This window comes from Phoca vitulina, unplaced genomic scaffold (genome assembly GCF_004348235.1).
Source record: "Phoca vitulina isolate PV1807 unplaced genomic scaffold, GSC_HSeal_1.0 scaffold23, whole genome shotgun sequence".
NCBI classification, from domain to species: Eukaryota; Metazoa; Chordata; class Mammalia; order Carnivora; family Phocidae; genus Phoca; species Phoca vitulina.
Genome location: NW_022589726.1, coordinates 15,847,765 through 15,871,853, shown reverse-complemented (window position 1 = coordinate 15,871,853; position 24,089 = coordinate 15,847,765). Strand labels below are relative to the sequence as shown.

Here is a 24,089-nt window from a genome sequence, read left to right as displayed (position 1 = left end):
AGTGGGGCTCGATCCCAGGACCCTGGGATCATGACCTGAGCCGAAGGCAGACGCTTAACGACTGAGCCACCCAGGCGCCCCTAAAAATATTTATTTATTTATTTTTATTTTTTTTAAGATTTTATTTATTTGACAGAGAGAGACACAGCGAGAGAGGGAACACAAGCAGGGGGAGTGGGAGAGGGAGAAGCAGGCTTCCCGCCGAGCAGGGAGCCCGATGCGGGGCTCGATTCCAGGACTCTGGGATCATGACCTGAGCTGAAGGCAGACGCTTAACGGCTGAGCCACCCAGGCGCCCCTAAAAATATTTATTTTTTAAAAAAAGATTTTATTTGAGAGAGAAGACAGACAGAGATAGCGCGTGAGAGCAGGCTCCCTGGAAGCCCAACACGGGGACTCCATCCCAGGACCCCAGGATCATGATCTGAGTTGAAGGCAGAAGCTTAACTCTGCTTAATGGACTGAGCCACCCAGGTGCCTCTCAAAGAAGAGATCCTTTAACATCTTCTCGCTCCCCTCCTCCCAGCCAATTCCATTACCCCCACTAAGCCAGTTATTGTCTTGGGGGTATAACCTCCATTCCTTCCACTGCAGTTCAGCATCTTCTTTGATCTCCATGGGGGAATGTAAAGCATTTCTGATTTCTTTTGAGAGATGGCAATACTGACAAAAAGTTGTACCTTCTCGATCCCAGATTCTCTATCCTCCTCAATTTGTAAGACAAGGTTATGGTTGGGGAGGGGAGGGAGATCTAGACACCCTGTGCTGGAATGCCTGGGAGCCTGAAGAGAAAAGATTTTCTGCCTAAGTAAACCTATCTGCTAGTTTCAAAACAAGCTGGAGTCTAGAGACAGGATAACTTGCAAATACCCGCCCCTCACAGTACCACCTAGTGGATAATAAGAAACTAACACATGGGTTCTGAGCCCCTGAGGGTAAGCTGATTCTAAAATAACTCACTTCCAGATCCCTAGAATCTTTACTATTTACACATTAGTTGGAATCATCTGCAAGGGGGAAAGAATTGCCAAATAAACAGTAAGATAGCCTCAAGAGTAAGAAGTAAGAGAGAAGCGAATTTACTTTTCCATAAGCTACAAGAGCCCATTGGGGAAATAATTAAACTAGTATCCTTCTACCCCATCCATCCCAAATACAGAGACTAGAGAGAGAGTGTGTGATGATGCCCTAGCCCCTTACTATTGATTTTTATTAGTGGCTTTCAAATTTATTTTCCTGCAAACCAAGGTAAGAAATGCATTTTATGTTCTCACTCAACACTCATATAGTGATATACATATACTCTGAAACAGAATTATCCTGAGACATATTTACTCCTATTAAGCATCAGTCTCTGCTATTTTCTATTCTACTTCATTTAGAAATATCACTAGTGGGGTGCCTGGCTGGCTCAGTCGGTAGAGCATGTGAATCTTGATCTCAGGGTTGTAAGTTCCAGCCCCACTTGGGTGTAAAGATGACTTAAAAACAAAATCTTGGGGCGCCTCGGTGGTGCGGTCGGTCATGTCCAACTCTTGGTTTTGGCTCAGGTTGTGATCGCAGGGTCATAAAATTGAGCCCCACCTCTGTCTCTGCGCTCAGCTCAGAGTCCACTTGAGACTCTCTCTCTCTCTAAAATAAATAAATCTCTTTTTTAAAAAGACTTTGAGAGAGAGAATGTGCAAGCGGGGGAAGGAGCAGAGGGAGAGAACCTCAAGCAGACTCCGTGCTGAGCAGGGAGCCCAATGCAGGGCTCCATCTCACAACCCTGAGATCATGACCTGAGCTGAAACCAAGAGTTGGACGCTTAACCAACTGAGCCACCCAGGTGCCCCTAAAATAAATAAATCTTTAAAAAAAAAAAAAAAAACTTGAGGAACAAAACACACTACTAGTCACCACTTTTTTTTTTTTTAAAGATTTTATTTATTTATTTGACAGAGAGAGATAGCTAGAGCAGGAACACAAGCAGGGGGAGTGGGAGAGGGAGAGGCAGGCTTCCCGCTGAGCAGGGAGCCCGATGTGGGACTCGATCCCAGGACCCCGGGATCATGACCTGAGCCGAAGGCAGACGCTTAACGACTGAGCCACCCAGGCGCCCCTAGTCACCACTTTCTAAATCGATTTCATGACCCACATTTTGAAAAACACTAGTTTATGTGCAAATTTTCATCCTATATCAACACTGATTTTTTTGTAAGGAAAGGTGCCCCTACAGAATTTTTTTTTTTGCCCCTACAGAATTGAAAGCAAACTCACCATATCCCTTTCATGCTGCCATGTTTGCTCTCCCCTACCTGCCTTTCTTTTTTTTTTTTTTTTAAAAGATTTTATTTATTTGACAGAGAAAGACACAGCCAGAGAGGGAACACAAGCAGGGGGAGTGGGAGAGGGAGAAGCAGGCTTCCCGCGGAGCAGAGAGCCTGATGTGGGGCTCGATCCCAGGACCCTGGGATCATGACCTGAGCCGAAGGCAGATGCTTAACGACTGAGCCACCCAGGCGCCCGCTACCTGCCTTTCTTGAGATGTGAGTCATAATCTTCAAAATCCAACACCACCATTAAGTCTTTCCATTCCCCCAATTAGAAGAAATGGTTTTTCTTTTAGTTATCCCTCAAAACAGTGCTGTCTAGCACTTAATTAAATCTGCCTAGTATTAGTGAATTATACAACTTAATAGCTTCCTTAAATGAAGGCTCTACAGTGTATTCATAATTGCATCCCTCCAGACTGACACAATGACTAACAACATGGCCCAACAAATATCAAAATAAACTTTAATCAAACTACTTAAGATCCAGGAAATTTAAAGGTTTACTGTGGCATACCCTTCTGCAAAGCAATTAATCTCTCCTTAATAATAGTTTTTAAACTATAGATTCCTCTAAAACACCTGAACTTATAAAACATCAAACATCTATATATAAGCCAATTAAGTCATATTTATAAAATCTTTACAATTGTGCAGGGGTCCTACACAAGGGAACTCAGGCTTTTAGTCTCACACTGAGGTGCCCAGGCAAGTCCTCATTAACTGAGCTCAGCTGTTCGAGGCACAAATTATCCGTCATCTTCTGTTTGTACACGTGGCTTGTGGCCTTATTTATTCAATTATTTGAGAATTTACTATTTGGGGTACTGGGATGCACTAATGATAAACAGTCCCAGGGCTCAAGGAGTGCAATGCTCTTTTTTTTTTTTAAGATTTTATTTATTCATTTTGAGAGAGAGAGAGACAGAGCATAAGCAGAGGGAGAGGGAGAAGCAGACTCCCCGCTGAGCTGGGAACCCAACATGGGGCTCGATCCCAGGACCTGGAGATCGTTACCTGAGGTAGACCAAAGGCAGACACTTAACCATCTCAGCCACCCAGGCGCCCTGGAGTGCAATGATCTAATGAGGAGGAAGAGGGCTAACAAGTGAACAAGCATAACAACGTGATGTAATAAATGTCATTACAAACCTAAGTAAGGAAGCAAGTTTAGAGAGGCACCTAAATTAATATTTGAGTGTAATGGAAGTCTTCCTAGAGAGGATGACATTGAGATCCACAGACTAAGGAAGAGTATCATAGGCAGAGGGACCCGTAAGGGCAAATGACTGAAGGTCAGAGAGAATATGGCTCATTCAATGAAAAAGTAGTCAGTATAGTTGGAGCGGTTTGGCCAGAGTTGATGAATGGCAAAAAATGAGGCCAGATTGTGTGGGACCTTATGAGTCAGGCTAAGAACTTGGAACAAGTAAGACAGTTCATTCCAGGGGACTTCCCCTCCATTGGTCTCTACACTAGCAGCTGGATAGAAAGAAAGCTTGTGATAAGTTGGAGGGGGGGGGTGAATCGCATATGCAAAAATTAAGTGACAGCTCTTTTTGGCGTAAATGCCACTTCTTTTTTTTTTTTTTAAAGATTTTATTTATTCATTTGACAGAGAGATACACAGCGAGAGAGGGAACACAAGCAGGGGGAGTAGGAGAGGGAGAAGCAGGCCTCCTGCTGAGCAGGGAGCCCAATGCGGGGCTCGATCCCAGGACCCTGGGGTCATGACCTGAGCTGAAGGCAGACGCCCAACCATCTGAGCCACCCAGGCGCCCCAGTAAATGCCTCTTCTTGTATTAGTTTGTCCCACAATGCCATCTTGGGGTGGCATCCGAGAAGGTAAAATCTCAAAAGAGCTTCAGAAAGAACCAGTAAGGGAGGTACAAAGGCCCCATTGCTATGCAGCATGAGAATAAGACACAGGTAAATTAATATGTGAAATTAATGTTCTAAGTTGTTCTAAGTTTCATTTTATTATAACCTAATTACTATTCACTTAAGTCTGAGCAAACATGTATAGAAACCAGTGTTGCTAATTGAGTCATACACTCACAATTTTTTAAAAAATTGAAAGAAGTAGGGGCACCTGGGTGGCTCAGTTGGTTAAGCATCTGCCTTTGGCTCAGATCATGATCCTGGAGTCCTGGGATTGAGTCCCATGTTGGGCTTCTTGCTCACCCGGGTGTCTGCTTCTCCCTCTCCCTCTGCTCCTCTCCCTGCTCATGCTTGTGCTCTCTCTGTGTCTCATTCTCTCAAATAAACAAAATCTTTAAAAAATAAAATAAAGGGGCACCTGGGTGGCTCAGTTGGTTAAGCGGCTGCCTTTGGCTCAGGTCATGATCCTGGGGTCTTGGGATCGAGCCCTACGTCTGGCTCCCTGCTCGGCGGAGAGCCTGCTTCTCCCTCTCCCTCTGCCTGCCACTCTCCCTACTTGTGTTCTCTCTCTCTCTCTCTCTCTGTCAAATAAATAAAATCTTAAAATAAAATAAAATAAAATAAAATAAATTAAAAGTAATATTACTCCCAACACTTGTCTTCCTGTACCAAACTGAAGGAAATAAAACAACTGCTAGAAGCCTAGAAGCTGAAAAGAGAGGGACAAAGCCAGGCATGTTGTCTACTTGAGTTTATTCTGTTCTTTAAAAAAAAAAAAAAAAAAAAAAAGGTGAGGGATGGAGGGAGAAATAACCCATAAACACTGTGAACAGGAACCGAGACTCCAAGACTTGGGTGTACTCCCCCTACCGTCGACCTCAGTTCTGCAAGAGATTCCCACCCACCCAATCTTCTTTTCAACAAGACACCCGATCAGCAGCAAAGGTACCTGGGGTAGTCACTGAGATTTTCAACACTGGGAATGGGAGGGAGAAAAGTCCAAAAAATCGGAGTTGGGAAGAAGAGGGAAGGAATGACAGCGAGGCTCGGCTCTGGAGGACGGAGTTGGGCCAGGAGAGGTGGGAGTCAGTACGGGGGTTCCCCCTCCTGACCGAGGCTGCCCACATTCCCCAGGCCCCCAGAGCGCCCCCTGGTTTGTTCTGCAGTCCACCCCCCCCTCCGCAAAGGCCTCACAGGCCCAGCTCCAAGTCCTCGAGCTCCTCCTGTAGTGCCCTCCTCCTCGCTAGCTTCTCCAGCTGCTCTTTGCTGGGCTGGCTGATTGCCCCAGCCTGGATCCGCTGCTGCAGCTCTTCCACCTGCCGAAGCTTCTTCTTTAGGCTCTTGATCTTCTTGGCCTTCTCAGTGGTGACGGCTGAGTCAGGCTGCTCAGAGGCAGCTGCAGGGGCTGCCCGGGAGCCCTGAGGAGCACTGGGGAGCTGGGCAGTCTCTCCCAAAGACACCTTATCGAGAGTCCGGCTCAAGGCCTCCGCCTCCCCCTTCTCCTGCTGCTGCCGCCGCTTCTCCTTCCGCTTCAGGTTGCGTTTGGCTGTCTTGGAGAGGCCTGGTTCGCCCCCTTCAGGCCTGGACGGGGTGACAGGAACAGTGGCCTCAGGGCTCAGACCTGGGGGCAGTTCTGGCTTACTCTTGAAAAACTTCACATACTTGTTCTCATACCTGCAGGGAAGAGAGGTCAACAGTTCTCAAAGAATCACTGCCTTTTGGAGCCCTTTTCTTAACCTTCCAAATCACTTCAGCCTTTTCACTTTCTTGCTTCTTTCCTCTCCTGTGGTCCCTCTGCAATTTTCCCCTGTTCTGCAGGCTATGGGAAGGTCTCTAGGTCTCAAAGTTCCCGGTCTCTGAATGCTATTTGGAGGTTCTGAAGAACAGAAGCCATAGGAACAGGACTAGGCATTTGTAACCCCCCTCCCGCATCCCTGAATCTCAGCCCCTCTCCTCTTCTTTTTCAGATAGTTGCTCCCTCCTTCCATTTCCTAGGGTCTTGGGATCAGGAGAGTCTTCTTTTCTGTAGGGACCCCATTAAGTACCCCCTTCTCACGCCTAATCACGCACACTGGGACTTCCTCCTGGGGCACATAGCCTTCTTTCACCCTCCGTTGCTTGCGCCAGGTCCCGTCAGGTCGTTGTGTTGAGGCGATGTATTTGCCTGCAATGAGAGAATTAAGTTACATAGTTACTCTTCCTAATTTTCAAATAGTTTCCAATTTGAAACAATGCATAAATGCACACAGCTTTCCTTAGCATCCATCCAGCCACTAGATGCAACCATGAAGGCATTCTTTTCTCTCATCAACCTTCAATCCCTCTCTTGTCATTATTCACTGAGTGCCCAAACACCATCCCCACCCTCAGGAGTTTCTTTTTTTTTTTTTTTTTAAGGATTTTATTTATTTATTAGAGAAAGAGAGCACGCATGTGCATTGGGGGAGGGACAGAGGGAGAGAATCTTCAAGCAGACTCCCTGCTGAGTGCAGAGCCCGGTGCGGGCTTGGTCTCACGACCCTGAGATCATGACCTGAGCCGAAACCAAGAGTTGGACGCTTAACCAGCTGAGCCACCCAGGCGCCCCAGGAGTTTCTATTTTTATACTATTTTCTACTTTTAATCTAGCTGGCAAGATAGGACAGGCAAAGAGGAAGAGTTTAAAAAAAAACAACAACACAAGACAATAGCATGGGGTCATCAAAAGGCAGTAACTGAATAAGAGGCCAAAAGGGGGCAAAAACAAGAACTGTAGGAAGGAGAAAGGACTGGAGATGTAGAGAGGGGAAGTTTTATTAAGATAGGTCATGAAAAACAGGTCAACTTTTAAGGATCCATCCTATAAATATAAAAGCACCAGTACACAAGGATATATGTAAAGGATGTTTGTTGCTGCATTACTTAAAATAGGAAAAACCGAAAGCAACTTGGATGGCCATCAATATCTGAGTGCCTGAATACATGTGGATCATCCACATGATGGAACACCATGCTGTTATGAAAAAGAATGTCAAGATATAAATGCACTGACTCTGGCTTGAATGGTGCTCATGATATACTAAGTGAAAAAGCAAGTGGCAGGACAATGTGTAGAGTAGTTATCCTCAAAGTTTTTTCTTTCAGGATCCCCCTTCCGCTCTTATTTTGCAATATTATCCATTTTACTATGCAATATTAAAAAAAAAAAAAAACAGCGGCCTTGCGTGGCTCAGTTGGTTAAGTGTCCAATTCTTGGTTTTGGCTCAAGTCATGATCTCAGGGTCGTGGGATGGAGCCATGCGTCAGGTTCCATGCTCAGCAGGGAGTCTGCTTGAGATTCTCTCCCTCTGACCCCCCCCAAAATAAATAAACCTTAAAAAAAAAAAAAAAACAGGCTGCCTGGGTGGTACTCAATTAAACATCTGACTCTTTTTTTTTTTTTAAGATTTTATTTATTTATTTATTTGAGAGAGAGAGCATGAGAGGGGGGAGGGCCAGAGGGAGAAGCAGACTCCCTGCTGAGCAGGAAGCCCGATGTGGGACTCGATCCTGGGACTCCAGGATCATGACCCGAGCCGAAGACAATCGCTCAACCAACTGAGCCACCCAGGCACCCTAAGCATCTGACTCTTGGTTTTGGCTCAGGTGGTGGTCTGGGGGTTAAGAGATCAAGCCCCTGCATCAGGCTCAAAGCTCAGTTGGAGTCAGCTTGAGATTCTCTCTCCCTCTGCCCCTCCTGCTCATGCTCACTCTCTCTCTCTCGCTCTCTCTCTCTCAAAAATAAATAAATAAATCTTTAAAAAAACAAACATACCTGTTAATCTCACCAGAAAAGTCTTTACTGGCAAACTGTCAAGCTCACAGTGGCAAATACAAGTTTTCCAGAATTCTAATTTTTACTTGAAGGCTTGAATTTTACCACTGGCAACAAATACTGTCAGTTGTTTTCCTTGAAATGACAGGCTCACTTCCCTCATTTTCAGGAAAATGCCTATCAGATACCCAGTTCTCAATTATGAGTTTGTCAGCAGTTCTTACACATAAAAATGGTGTTCCGTGAAAAGGAAGCCTGTTTAGCTTGCAACTGGTGGACAAGTGCGCCAGTGCTTTTCCTTAAGACCCCACCTTACTTCAGTATGCAGCCGAGTGTTTCATCCTCACTTCCCAGTTAGTCCACAGAGAACATTAAAAAGATGAGTAACTTTCAGTTCTAAAATGAGTAAGTTCTGGGGAATCTAAGGTACAGCATGGTAACCGTCATTAACAGAACTGTATTGTATACTTGAAAGTTGCTATGAGAGTAGACTTTAACAACAACAAAATGGTAATTATGTGAAGGATGTGTTAATTAACCTTATTGTGGTAAACATTTCACAAACTATACATGTATCAAATCATCACATTGCACACCTTAAATCTATACAATGTTATATATCAATTATATTTCAATAAAGCTGGAAAAAAGTAAAAAGATGTGTATTCAAGGGCCAGGGTTTAATAAAATTAGTAAATCTTAGTGTTTAATCAAGGATATCCTTTTTTTTTTTTTAGATTTTATTTATAGTGACAGAGATAGAGAGAGAGAGAGCACAAGCGGGGAGGAGAGGGAGAAGCAGGCTCCTGCTGAGCAGGGAGACCGACGTGGGGCTCAATCCCAGGACCCACGATCCAAGCCGAAGGCAGACACTTAACCCACTGAGCCACCCAGGCGCCCCTAATCAAGGATATTCTTAAGTGAAACTGGCATTATTTACTGCAAGCATGTGGCAGTGAAGAGCACAATGAGTGGGAGCTGGTGTAACTACCTTGATTAGTGCTAAGGGGCCAGCAGTTTCGTCCGCCTTTGCTTTTGCACCCTCAGAGCAAATGTCAACCCAGCAAAACAAGGCAATTAACATCTTAGTATATAATAAAAATAGTTATGCTTGCAGACCTCCTGAAAGGGTCTTAGGGAACCTCCAAGGGTCCTGGACAACATTTTGAGAACTGCTGGTGTAAGGTTTGCTCCCAGTCTCGTTGCGGCAAGGAGCAGCACTTAATAGTTCATACGGTCTATGCACTGGGGCAAGGAGAAAGGTGTGGAAGGACACATACCAAGGTACCAAGCCTTTAATGCTGGTTATCTTAAGAGGGGCAACCTGGAAGAAGAGGTAATAGAAACCATTAACCATTAACATATATACTTTCTGCCCTCATAGATATCTTTATTTATACCATTAATATGTTTTTAAAAATCTTATATATACATATATTATCTTGTATTATGTGTTGTGTTTTGTTTTGTTTTTTTAAGTAGGCTCCACACCCAACGTGGGGCTTGAACTCACAACCCTGAGAGGAAGTCACATGCTCCATCAACTGAACCAGTCTGGCGTCCGTCCCATGTATTACTTTTTTTTTTCTTTAAGTATTACTTTTGTAAAAAGAAAGAAAGATTTGTAAAAGAAAAGTAAAAAATCAAGTCTAGAGGCGCCTGGGTGGCTCAGTCGGTTAAGCATCTGCCTCCAGCTCAGGTCATGATCCCAGGGGCCTGGGATCGAGCCAGAGCCCCATGTCAGGCTCTCTGTTCAGCAGGGAGTCTGTTTCTCCCTCTCCCTCTCCTTGCTGTTCCCCCTACTTGTGCTCTCTCTGTCAAATGATTAAATAAAATCTTTAAAAAAAAAAAGTCAAGTCTAAGTCTTTCCATATGGATTATATATTGTTCCATGAATTGGCTTTTTGTTCAAAATGCAAATATCATTAATAAATTAAAACTAAAAAAAATTGTTAAAGAAAATGGGTAAGATCTGACAGGTAGAAGAGACTGGACAAAGAACAAGCAAGCAAAGAAAGGCATGGATATGGGAAGGGGCGTGGAGTATTGAGAGAACAAAAAGAGGAGTCTGGGTGAATCAGACAGTTCATGTTAGGGAATAATAAAAAAATGGGGCCAGATCTTGGAAAGCCTTCAACACAACGTTGAGAAATTTGAAGTTTACCTGGTGAATGAAAGAGAGGCACTGAGGGTATCACTTGCTTAAATGCAACAGTTTAAAGACAAGAGTATAAACTGAAGAATGAAAAAGGTGACGCTTCATAGAGGGAGGACTGACTAGAGCTGGGCTTTAAAGAGTCAAACTCATGTAAGTAAACAAGGAGGCAGAATGGATTCGAAATAGAAGCTCATCCTGAAACAAAATGTCACCCATGGGAACAGAGATGGCATGTTCAGGAGATGGTGGCTGAATCAGAGGGCTGGTGTAAAGCAGATGAGGGGGGTGGACATTCAGACCTTTAAATGCCAGCTAAGGAGTTTAATATCTGGCACACGGTATGCATTCAATAAATATTTGTCCAATGAATGACTCTTTTATCCAAAGCAGTGTTTTAGGGCAATTAATCTGGCAGGATGAAAAGGTGAATTGGCAAGGGAAAATACTGGAGACTCAGGAAATCAGGGGAAAAAAAGGTGCAATGACCCCGGCATGAGACACAGAACTGGCTGAACTGGTGCGAAGGGAAAGGACGAGACCCATGCCAGATCCATTATCAAAGAATCAACAACACCTGGGAAGTCACTGATGTGGAAGGGGTAAGGGGCTAAAGTAAAAAATAATTCAACACTTTTAGTAATTCCAACCTTGAGAATTTAGCATAAGGAAATACTTCCAACAGAAAAAAATAAAAACAAAAACAAGAAAGGGATGGGACGCCTGGTTGTCTCAGTCAGGCGTCTGCCTTCAGCTCCGGTCATGATCCCAGGGTCCTGGGATCGAGTCGCACGGCAGGCTCCTTGCTCAGCGGGGAGCCTGCTTCTCCCTCTGCCTGCCCCTCCCCCTGCTTGTGCTCTCTCCCTCTTTCTCTCTCTGAGACAAATAAATAAAATCTTTTTTAAAAATAAAATGAGCGCTGCAGAGATTAATTCTAAAAAAAGAAAAAAAGAGAAGGGAGAGAGAATCATGGGGAAATTATGGCATTATCTATAAAGAGCTAAAAATTAAAAACAAACTTCAAGTCCAGATATATAGGAACAGTGTAGAATACATCCACTAAAAATACATCCAGCACCTGGCTGGCTCAGTCAGAAGAGTGTGTGACTCTTGATCTCGGGGTGGCAAGTTCAAGTCCCATGTTGGGTGTACAGATTACTTAAAAATAAACTTCAAAGAGACATGATATAATTTCAAGGAATGATAATAAAATTTTAAATCACGTAATGTGACATAATGTGAAACATAATAAAACTATATAAAATATACCATGATTTCAATTATTAAATGTTTTGCATATTTTTAAGTTTAGAAAAGAATGTGCAATATGAAAAGTTGTCAGGTGATTAGATTATAAATAATCTTTTTTTTTTAAAGATTTTGTTTATTTGTCAGAGAGAGGCAGGCAGAGATGTAGGCTCCCCACTGAGCAAGGGACCAGATGCGAGTCCTAGGACCATGGGATCATGACCTGATCCGAAGGCAGACGCTTAACCGACTGAGCCACCCAGGCATCCCATAATCTTTCTTTTTAAGAATGCCCATTAATGTTGTTATATTGTGGGTTTTAAAAATATCTCATTTTGGGCGCCTGGGTGGCTCAGTTGGTTAAGCGACTGCCTTCGGCTCAGGTCATGATCCTGGAGTCCCTGGATCGAGTCCCGCATCGGGCTCCCTGCTCGGCGGGGAGCCTGCTTCTCCCTCTGACCCTCCCCCCTCTCATGTGCTCTCTCTCTCTCTCTCTCATTCTCTCTGTCTCAAATAAATAAATAAAATCTTTAAAAAAAAAAAAAAAAATATCTCATTTTAAGGGCGCCTGGCTGACTTAGTCAGTGGAGCGTGCAACTCCTGATCTCAAGAATTGTGAGTTCAAATCCCATGTTGGGTGTGGAAATTACTTAAAATCTTTTTTTAACTTTATATTCTTTTTTTTTTTTTTTTTTAAGATTTTATGTATTTGAGAGAGAAAGAGCACGCCTGAGCAGGGGGTGGGGGAGGGGCAGAGGGAGAGGGAGCAGCAGACTCCCTGCTAAGCAGGGTGCCCCATGGGGCGGGGGGGGGGGGGGGGGGTGTGCATCTTCATCCCAGGACCCCGAGACCATGACCTGAGCTGAAGGCAGGCATTTAACCAACTGAGCCAGCCAGGCGCCCCAAAAATAAAATCTTTAAAAAAAAAAAAATCTCATTTTAGATTTCAAACCAAAATGGTTTGGAGAAGGGGTACACAACGGAGAGTGAAATTACTTTTGACCTGGTGATTTATAAAGATTTTGTGGAGGACAGACAGACCTGTTGTGATCTTTGGAAGATGAGCAGGATTTAGACAGGTGGAGGTTGGGGGGGAATGTAGTTACGAGAAAAGACAAGAAAGGGAAGTATTTCAGGCATATGGGACAACACAAAGGGACCAATCAGACTAGTAAGGACCCTGCTTAAAATTCTTTCTGGATTCCTACTGCCCTCAGGGTATTTACATGGAGGACGGGACTACACACAAAAGGCCTTGCTAGTCTCCAGTCTCTCAGCACTTAGTCACTCACACTCTGCTCCAGCCACTGAATATTCACAAATCTTACCAGACCTGTGTCTCTATTCTCTATGCCTTTTTGCTTTTGCTTCCTTTGGCCTGGAATAGACTTTCCTTGATTCTTAGCTTAGTTAATTCCTATTGGTCTTTAAAGGTCAAGTTCAAGTATAAACTCCTCAGTGAGGTCTTCCCTGACCTTCCCACCCCAAACCAGGTTAAAAGTAGCCCTTTGTGCACAGCACCTGTTCTGGCCTTTATCATGCTCTAATGTTTAACATAATTGCGTACTTCCTTGAGAGCAGAGACTTTGTCTTTGATCTCTGAGGCAAAGGGCCTGGCCTATAGAAGGCTGTAATTAACTCAATAATAAATAAAGAGGGTCACCTGCCTGGCTCAGTTGGTAGAACATGTGATTCCTGATCTCGGGATTGCAAATTCAAGCCCAACATTGGGTATAAAGATTACTTAAAAATAAAATCTTTAAAAAAAATGTTTTCTTTTAAATAAATAAGTAGGGTGCCTGGGTGGCTCAGTTGGTTAAGCGACTGCCTTCAGCTCAGGTCATGATCCCAGAATCCTGCGATCGAGTCCCACGTCGGGCTCCCTACTCAGCAGGGAGACTGCTTCTCCTTCTGACCCTCTCCCCTCCCATAAAAATATATACATTAATTAATTAATTAATTAATTAAAGCATCATATTAGAGAACAAAAACCTAGTATATTTAGGGCAAAAAGCACATGTAATGGGAAAAGAGACTAGAAGTAAATTAGTCAGAATATGAAAGGTATCCAATCTCCTCTTGAGTTTGCACTTAAGCTTCAGACTGTGGGAGAACACTGAAGGCCAAAACCAGAGTACAGAGGATCTGCTCAAAGCAGTGCTTGAGCATTAACCTCAAAATGTATAATAGAAACTAAAAGTAGAACAAATGAAAATAATAACCACCATAGAGAAAAACTGATTTAAATAGTCTCTATGGGTACTGAAAGGAAAATGAAAGAGAAATTCATTATGAAGAAGTCAACGGGACCTGAAGACTGCCAAGATTTGAAATAGACGAGATAATCGAAACAGTGCTATAATGGGTTTAATCTGGTGCTTTTCACATGTACTCTCTTATTTTTCACAACATACCTGTGGGTAAATTGGGCATATGGTAATAATATTTATTCACACATGGATTTTAAATGTTTATTGAGCACTGGGTGTTGTGCCAGGCACTGTAACAGGAGCTAGGGATACAACAATGAATAAAGCAAGCAAGGGTCTTGCCTTTTTGTATCACGCATTCTAGTGAGGAAGAAAGGAAACAAAAAAGAACACAAACTAATTACAGTATCACTCGTGAATGTGCAAAATTTGTAGGATAAAAATCACTGATACAAAGAAAATCCAATACCTGAAGCTAATACAACACTGTATGTTAATTATACTGGAATTAAAACAAACAACAACACCACCATAAAGAAAGTCCAGAGAAGATGACAACTTTGTGAAAATAACTAATTCAATTCTAGACAGGGAGTGTTTTACATGAAATTAAGGAGAAAAGGACAATGCTAGAAACATAAATAAGATAACTGCACAAAGATTATACTTCAAGGCTTAAGACTAGTAAAGATGGAACGTGAGAAAAGACAGGCAGAAGCTTCTTGAATGGCCATCCTAACTGGAAGCCCTGAGATGCAAATAGCCCATTATCACAAAGGAGCACCTATTTTATGTTCTCTTGGTTCCATTCTCTGGCCTTCATGGTATCCAAAGGTAAAGTCAAAATGAAGGGAGTGGTTTGGAGACTCCTACCCCTAGAAATAAAAACCAAGGGCAGGATATCAGGATTGTCAGTAACCCCCTTGAGAAAGAAACTACAGATTAGAGATTGCTACTATAAGAACTTGGTAAATTTAGCTATTTTCCCACATCTGCTGTTTTGTAATCCTTAATCTGTTGCCTTAAACTGTAAAAGGGCCTTGTTTTCGGGGTTGGCAGGGACATAGTGAAGCAAGCAAGGCCTGGGAGAACTCTAAGGGGTTAGGTGGAAGTGACTGTTAAAGGTGTGTTGAATCCCTGTGACCTGTTTCAAGTAAGAAAGGAGATCTGTGTGACAAATCTGAGCCTGGGATGATCTCAGGGCCAAGAATTATAACACCAAGATGTGGTTTCTAACACTTGGAGAAAATATAGAAAGAGAAGATCCAATATGGAGACATGACCCTGGAAAAATGGTCATGATCATCTTCCTCAAGAAAGAAAAGGTGTCAGCAGTAACAGAAAACAATTCTAGGAGAGAAGAACTAGGACGGTGTTATGCCATGGAGACCAAAAGAGTTTTAAGGGTAGCTGATTAAGGGTATTGAATAATGCACAGAGATAAAGGAAAAGGAAAATTGAGTAGAAAAAGATTACTGATTTTGGCAATTTGGAAATTTCTAGTTATCTCCAAGAATATAGCTTCAGAAAAGCAGAGTAGTCAGAAACCAGACTACAAATAAATTAAATGTAATAAACACTTATTGAAAGCTTCCTACGAGGGGCGCCTGGGTGGCTCAGTCATTAAGCATCTGCCTTCCGCTCAGGTCATGATCCCAGTGTCCTGGGATCGAGTCCCGCATCTGGCTCCCTGCTCAGCGGGGAGTCTGCCTCTCCCTCTACTCCTCCCCCTGCTCGTGATCTCTCTCTCGCTGTCTCTCAAATAAATAAATAATTAAAAAAAAAAAAAAAAGAAAGCTTCCTATGAGAAAAGTACCCTACTAAGTGCTATAGGGATTATCAAGAGGGAGTAAAATGGTCCCTACTTTAAAGCAATCTGGGCATCTGGGTGGCTCAGTCGGTTAAGTGGCTGCCTTCGGGTCAGGTCATGATCCCAGAGTCGGGCTCTCTGCTCAGCGGGGAGCCTGCTTCTCCCTCTCCCTCTGCTGCTCCCCCTGCTTGTGCTCTCTCTGTCAAATAAATAAATAAAATCTTAAAAAAAAATCACGCAATTTATTGCCTAAGGAAGAGGGTGGACAAGTTAGGCAAGGAATAAAACAAAAATATAAATGTCTTTGGTATCTTAAGAGACACTGATACATACTGGTACTAGATTTCAAGAGAATAAATAATCACACCCTATTTGATGGGGGAAGGTGACAGAAAATCAGGAGAATCTCAGGGACCTGACCTTAAATGCTAGGTAGTAGTAATAACAACAATAACAAATCAGTGGCTGATATTTCTGCAGGCAGAGAAAAGAAGGGAAAGGGCCTTCTAAGAGGAGTAACAACAAGCAAAATCATAGCAGTGGAAAACTCACAGTATGTTAAGAACAGTTAGAAAAGAGCATCTATTAATAAGTGGCTACAGTGCATCAGGAACTTTATATATATTGCTTTATTGAATCTAGACAATGGGTAGGTATTATCATCTACAGCTGAGATTAAGAGTCTTCAAGAGGTTAAAGATGTGTCCAAGATCACAACAGCACAATGGTATTCTGCCTGTCTTATACCACATAGCCCAGTTTCACTGGGAGTTACAAGCAGAGACCTAGTATGTGGTGATACTATACCGAAAAGTGGTTTGTGCTCATATTAAAGAGTATCTAAAAGCGAATTTACATACGTAAATTTCACAATCAATTCCAAAAAGAGAGATGATGAGAAATTTAATAGCTTGCCCAAAGTTAGTCAATAAGCTGCAGAATTCAAACCCAGGCTGTGGGTTTGTTCCAAAAGTTGTGCATTTTACACTACTATTGCATATAGTGTTATAAATGAAAAAGATACAAAAAAGTTCAACCTCACTAATAATCAAAGAAAATATAAATATAAAACAATAAAATATAATTTCCATCTGTCAGAGCAGTAGAATTTTTGAAGATGAGAATACCAGTGCGGTCAAAGACGTGGTTAAACCAGCATAGTCATATATTGTTGGTGGTAAAACCCTTTAGAAAGCAATTTGGCTAGGGCGCCTGGGTGGCTCAGATGGTTAAGCGTCTGCCTTCGGCTCAGGTCATGATCCCAGGGTCCTGGGATCGAGTCCCGCATTGGGCTCCCTGCTCCTTGGGAGCCTGCTTCTCCCTCTGCTTCTCTTTCTCTCTCTCTCTCTCTCTCTCTCTCTGTCTCTGAAGAATAAATAAATAAAATCTTTAAAAAAATAAAAAAAATAAAAAAAAAAAAGAAAGAAAGCAATTTGGCTAACATAGCAGGACAATAAAGGCAGCCCTATCATTTCCCAGCATTTTCCAAAGCTTTTGTTATATAAAACACTACTTCCATAAGATATTAACAAAGGTTACCCCCAAAAATTGTTAAATCGTTTGGGCAATTCTGGGTTAAACACAGAAAAACAATTTTGTTTTTATCAGCAGGACTTAATGTGTTCTTATTCATGTGAATATCCACAATAGGAATGTGATTTACAGTCTTCCCAAATTTATTTGACCACAGGAACCTTACTTATGTTATTTATCTTGTTTTTACTTATTTTGTAGCACACCTCGTAGGACTACTAAGCATTCCAAGGATCATATTTTGGGAAATATAGCCATTTGGTATGATCCCAATTATGTAAAATATAGATATGCTACATATGTGCACAGAAAGAAAACTAAAAGGAAGTATAACTATAGTTACCTTTGGGTTCTAGAATATCAAATATGCGTGTGAATTATATTTTTTACTGCTTACAAAAACATTTTCCAAGGTTCCTACAATCAACGTGAATTAACTTTATAATTAATAAGTCAATAAATGCTTGTAGCCTCTAACCCAGTAATTGTACTTCTGGGAACTCAATCCTAAGAAAATAACCCTAAATGCAGGCAAAAATTTATGCACAAAAATATTCATAGACGGGGTGCCTGGGTGGCTCAGTCGGTTAAGCAGCTGCCTTCGGCTCAGGTCAGGGTCCTGGGATCGAGCCCCGCATCGGGCTCCCTGCTCAGCGGGAAGCCTGCTTCTCCCTCTCCTGTGTTCCAACCCCTACTTGTGTTCCCTCTCTCGTTCTCTCTCTCTGTCAAATGAATAAATAAAAATCTTAAAAAAAAATATTCATAGAGTTCTTCTAACAAAAATCCTGGAAACAATCTAAAAGTTCAATAACAGGGATGCTTGGGTGGCGTCTGCCTTTGGCTCAGGTCATGGTCCCAGGGTCCTGGGATTGAGTCCCACACTGGGCTCCCTGCTCAGCGCGGAGCCTGCTTCTCCCTCTCCCTCTGCCTGCCGCTCCCCCTGCTCGTGTTCTCTGACAAATAAATAAAATCTTTTAAATAAATAAATAAATAAAATAGAACTTCAATAACAGAAGAAACATAAGAGAGGGTGCATGCCCAAACAATAAAACACTCTGCCAGGGGCGCCTGGGTGGCTCAGTCGGTTAAGTGGCTGCCTTCGGCTCAGGTCATGACCCTGGGGTCCTGGGATCGAGCCCCACATCCAGCTCTCTGCTCAGCGGAGAGCCTGCTTCTCCCTCTCCCTCTGCCTGCCACTCTGCCTACTTGTGCTCTCTATCTGTCAAATAAATAAAATCTAAAAAAAAAATAAAATAAAAATAAAATAAAACACTCTGCCAGTATTTTTTAAAATGTTTACAAAGAGTAAGGAAAAATATTTATGGCATAAGGTTAAATGAAAAGGCAAAATATAATTGTATATACCATCTAATTCAAAAATGTTTTAAAATGCACAGAAAAAATAAAGATCAGAAGGATATGTGCCAAATTAAACAGTAGACTCTGGGTGAATGATTTATATTGAACAAAAATTACATAAGTAAATCTGTACTTAAGAAACAGTAATCTGGCACCAGTGTGTCATATGAACTGGAACAGAGAGAGAGACTGGAGATAGGACAACTATTTAGGAGGTCACAGCAGTATTTTCAGGATAAAGGAAAATGGAATTTTATCAGGCATGCATAATGAATCAAGTACTATGCTTGATACTTTGCATATATAATCTCTTCTGATCCATATCATCACATAACAGTAATAATTACAGAACCATTCGCTGGGCACTTTCTATGTACCAGAAATGTACATTCTTTCATTTAAATTTTAATTCTCAAATAATCCTATGTTGTAGGAGTTATTATTCCAATTTCATTGATGAGAAAACTAAAGCTTAGATTCCCAAGGTTTAAAATTCCCAAGGCCATCTAGCTGACAAGTATTGAAGATGGGATAAGGATAACGGCAGTAGGAATAGAAAAATGACATTCTGACAACTGGTGTATGGCAGGGGATGGGGAATGAGAGGAATAAAAGATGATGCAACAAATACAACAAAAATACCTAGTGCTCTGATCTTGGTTTCTTGATACCATTCTCCAGTAAAAGGAACAGGGGCTCCTTGGAGAATGGCTGATTCTAGGACTGGGACAGGAAACAAAAAGACGAACCTGGAGCATCTTCTAGTGCCAGAAAGTAAGGAAGAGCTAAAAAAACAAAAACAAAAACCTACACTGTTGGGGGTATGTCAAAGGGACACAGGGCCAACTAAAAGAGCTCCCAATGTCCAAAGCTGGAACATTTCACCAATAAAATAAATAGTATTGGATTATAACCCAAAGTCCATATTGCTATAAATAAATGATTGAATAAATGGAAAAGAGACAAATCTGCAGAAAAATTCCAAATAAACGTATGTAAATACTCCATCCTTAAGGAAGGAAGTGTAACTTCCCACTCTTTAAGTACCAGCTGTGAATAGAGACTTTTATCTAGAGTACAGTATGGAAAAGAGAAGGATCAAAAGGGTAACTTTACAGCGGAGAAACCTTACAAACAATACTTCAGCCAGGTGATCAGGGTAAGAATCAACTGTAAAAAAATTATTATGATAGGTCCCTTGATATGATGAAAATGTCACTTTTCCTCTGAGGTTGTACCCCAAAAACACAACCCCAGTCTAATTATGAGAAAAACATCAGACAAATTCCAAAAGAGAGGCATCCTATAAAATACTTGACTAGTACTCCTCAAAACTGTCAAGGTCATCAAAAACAAGGAAAGTCTGAGAAACCATCAACGGCCAATAGGAGCTTAAGGAGACATGAGAACTAAAAGTAATGTGGTATCTGGGATGGGAACCTGGGATAGAAAAGAAAGTTAGGTAAAAGCTAAGGAAATCTGCATAATGTATGGACTATATAGTTAATAATAATGTATCAGGGGTCCCTGGGTGGCTCAGTCGGTTAAGCAGCTGCCTTTGGCTCAGGTCATGATCCCAGGGTTCTGGGATTGAGCCCCACATCGGGCTCCTTGCTCAGCAGGAAGCCTGCTTCTCTCTGTGCCTGCCGCTTCCCTTGCTTGGGCTCTCTCTCTTTTGCTGACAAATAAATAAATAAAATCTTTAAAAAAAAATAATGTATCAATCTCGGTTCATTAATTGTAATAACGGTATCATACTAATGTAAGATGTTAATAGGAGAAACTGAGTGTAACGTATATGGGAATTGACTGTTATCATTTTCTCAAGTTTTCTATAAATCTAATACTGTTCTAAAAATAAAGTCTATTTAAAATTAAAAAGAGACATGGTGCAAAAAGTTGATCTTGGGGGCGCCTGGGTGGCTCAGTCGTTAAGCGTCTGCCTTCAGCTCAGGTCATGATCCCAGAGTCCTGGGATGGAGCCCCACATCGGGCTCCCTGCTCCGCAGGAGGCCTGCTTCTCCCCCTCCCACTGCCCCTGCTTGTGTTCCCTCTCTCACTGTGTCTCTGTCAAATAAATAAAATCTTTAAAAAAAAAAAAGAAGTTGATCTTGGTTTGGCTAGGACAAGGGTGCCATTAACAGAAATAAGGAAGGAAAAAAAATATATTGATTTTGGGCAGATTGAATTTAAGGTGTGACAATATATTCAAAAATGAGAGTTATTCACCAATTAGAAAAGGGAATTAGCAACTAAGAAGAGGCTGGCGCTGGAAACAAAACTAAAGAATTACGGGACAAATAAGCAGTAAGGAAATGAAAACAGTATGGGTAGACCTGTTATTCAAGAAATCAGGCTGTGAACAGAAAAGGGACAAAAATGATAGGCCTTGACTTTTCAATGAAATAGAAAGTGGAAAAAAAAAAGTGAAGCCATCTGCCACAAGAGAGAGAATTAAAAGGGAGGGTCACAGAATGCTGGAAAAAGTTGGGGGAAATAGCCATGATAGAATATAAGCAAAGAAAAAAGAATTGGAGAGAAGCCGGGATCTTGGCAGAAGTTAACACTAAGTTATATTATACTGAATGTGCTAGTTCTGAGCTTTTTCTCTAGCCATGTGCTGTGGCCTAGACGTAGAAGCCAAGAAAATAGGTGATGGGTATGATTCAAGATAACAGAAGTGCTTGCTAAGTACAGAAGATCAAAATAAATGAAGAAAAGCAATGAAGATAATATCAAAGTGGCTAGTCACCAAGGTCTAGCAGAGCAGCATCAAAGGTAGTCATGAAGGTACTGGTAGATGCAATGAAATGGGAAAGGTCAAGAACCTAAGAAGGGCAAAAAGCAGATTCTGTGGATGTGAAATAGTGAAAAAGGTAACTGGTAAGGAGGCTAAAGTGATGGAGAGCACCTGAAAGGGAAGCAGTGTCACAGAGGAGGTCCCAGTTGTAGTGATTCTGATGTGCAGCTACTTTATTTTTTAAGATTTTATTCATTTATTTGAGACAGAGAGAGAGCAAGCAGGGGGAGGAGCAGAGGGAGAAGGACAAGCAGACTCTGCGCTGAGCCCAGAGCCCGATGCCGGGCTGGATCTCACAACCCTGAGATCATGACCTGAGCTGAAACCAAGAGTAGGACGCTCAACTGACTGAGCCCCCCAGGCGCCCCTGATATGTAGCTACTTTAAAAATACAAAGGAGGGGTGCCTGGGTGGTTCAGTTCGTTGAGAGGCCGACTCTTGATCTCAGCTCAGGTCTTGATCTCAGGGTCGTGAGTTCAAGGCGAGTTAAGCTCCACACTGAGCATGGAGCCTACTTAAAAAAAAAAAAAAAATACGAAGGAAAGTCAACCGTCTTGTGCTGAGGAACTATAAGATCAGAGTATTCCAAAGATGCTGGAGACACTGAGAATAAAAGCAAGAAACACAGTGGAGAAAAAAGTGTGATGCAATAGGTCTGGGCCCTTGTGGGCAATAAATGATTACCCTGAGGTTTTAGAGAAAATGCTATAATTGCATGGCAACACCTTCCACAAAGATTAGAGTGACAGTAGTAGGTCAATGATCTAGAAGTAGTAAGAGAAAGCAAAAAAGCAGTGTGATTCCTTCTCTTCTACATAGTCACAGAGCACTGAAGATACCTCTTAGTGGGAGGGTAGAGTGAAACATGGTATCTGGATTATCATGAAATCAGTTTAAAGAAAATAGTTAAAAATAAAGAAAAGTGTACTGGACAGTGAGTAATATTTTCAAAGCACACATTAAAAGAAGCCAGTAGATGAAGGACCCACTGAGTAGAGAACAGGAGAAGAGAGGTTCTGTGTACCACTTTGAAATGTGAGGCTGGAGAGAAGTAGCAGAGACTTGGCTTGTCATAAGATACCATAGGAGAGGTGGGCTGAGATGTAAAGAACATGCAAAGTAGCAAAGCAAGAAGCATAAAGGGCACATTTTAAAACACACCATACAGTCTCAGTTCTACAGAAGACTGCACGTATGCAGTGAAGACTACAAAAAACAGTAACGCCTTGTACATTTTATAAATTGCTTTCACATATGCCATCTTATTTGATCGTCACTAGGTAGATATTCCTATGCACATTTTTCTAAAGATGAGGAAATTAGGATGGGACAAAACCAGAATGAAAACACTGACTTCAGTTTTCAACACATAAACCCTCATACACAGTGGACACTTCAGCATCTCAATCAGCCAGGCCGGAAATTCTTCTCTAGCCAGAAGTAACAGTGGATTCTATGAACTTGTCAGAGGGTTTGAGAGGCCACTAGACACCTCCTGTTTGCCTTCTTCCACCTCAGATCCCTCAACTTTTATCACCATCACCACCAGAGAAGGTACAGAAGGGTGATGCCATCAAGAAGAAAACTCAAGCTGAAAGTTATATTAGGTTCCTCTTCCCTTCACACCTCTGAACCTCAGTGACCCAAAAATGAAGATGAGGGAGAGAATGTAAAAAGCATTATATAGCAATGAAGAGGTCTTTAACCCACACAACTTCAAGAAAGAGAATTAAAACGGAGCTGGGGTAGGGCAGAAGGCAGGTACAGCTGAAAGATGGGGGAGGGGAACAGGGGGAAAAGCTGGAATTGGAGGGAACTGAGAGTACAGGAGCTCCCAAGCCTGCAGAAACCGAAAGAGATATGGGATCTCCAGCTGCTGGAGAAAAGCTAAGGGCCCGTGAAGGTCCTGGAGTAGAGACTTGCACTGAAGGACCCCAGGGTTTGGGTGACCGGAAGCAGAGACCCCCAAACACGAGACCAGAAGGGGGCGCAGGTGACACCCCATAGGAAAGAATGAATGGGGAAGGCGGTCCGGAGGGCGGGGCAAAAGGAGGGGCCCCGGGATGGGCGGGGCACAGACCCCTTTCCAAGTCCGAACCCCTGCCCCGAGAGCCCGGGGAGAAGCGGCTCCGCGCCTCCCGCACTCACCGCCGGTCTCGTCAGTTACATAGGGAGTCGCCATCTTGAAAACGCAAACCACTTCCGGCGTGAGCGGGCTGGGGTCCCGCCCCCCTCCCCACCGGAAGTGGAGTCCTGATCGTAGCCAGCCACCATTTTAGTCTTAAAGGGAGAGTACACCATTTCGTGGACGGAGGTGGAGGAGGAAGGAAGAAGAAGCTAGACTTGAATAAAATAAAAGCCGTAGGCTCTATTACTGCCACTGATACCAATATTGGGTGCCTGCTCCGTGTAAGGCAGTCCTCTGGGCGCCGAGAGAAGTTCCGAGGCACGGCCCCTCTCCGTTCGTCCAGGACCTTCGAGGGAAAAGGGGGCAAGGCCCACCTGCACCCGGAAAGTGGGGCTGATAAATGAGAATCTTCAAGCCCTAGCCTGTACCCAGGTCCCAGAGCGGCTTAGGGACATGGGGCGCGCAAACTCCGGGAACGCACTGGGGCGCACCAATGTTGTCAGGCGTGAATGGAAAACCCCAACTGACCCTCTCTTAGAAGGTGGGGAGGTCGAAATCGCGGGTCGATTGCCCGCGGCTACCCAGCTCAACCCTCCGGACTGAGATCCGCGAGAGAGGCGTGCAAGGCAGAGGGTGCTGCCGGTCGGTCACCTGTCCCCGCAGCCTCAGGGCGGCTGGCGAATTCCACGACCAAGGAGGCGGCGGGCCGGGTTGGGCGGGCAGCCCTGGCTGGCCCTGCCCCTGGGGCGGCCCCGGGGATTCGGGCGGCGTAGTGAGGACGGCCCAAGTTTGCTGGCCTTCGACCCCGGGAGCCTCCTCAGGCTGGGCCCCAGGGTCAGAGGGCAAGGTGAAGGCTTCTG

The 24,089-nt window shown here is 43.1% G+C and overlaps 1 protein-coding gene across 1 annotated transcript; it reads right to left on the bottom strand.

Moving 5' to 3' along the window:
- Nucleotides 1-4,956: 4,956 nt before the first annotated feature.
- On the bottom strand, nt 4,957-23,300 carry PYM1 (PYM homolog 1, exon junction complex associated factor). The gene is made up of 3 exons (XM_032421055.1): nt 23,250-23,300; nt 6,264-6,357; nt 4,957-5,867 (listed from the first exon to the last, which is right to left on the bottom strand). The coding sequence occupies exons 1-3, from the start codon at nt 23,281-23,283 to the stop codon at nt 5,384-5,386; spliced, it is 612 nt and encodes a 203-aa protein (XP_032276946.1). The 5' UTR covers nt 23,284-23,300; the 3' UTR covers nt 4,957-5,383.
- Between the last annotated feature and the right edge of the window lie 789 nt (nt 23,301-24,089).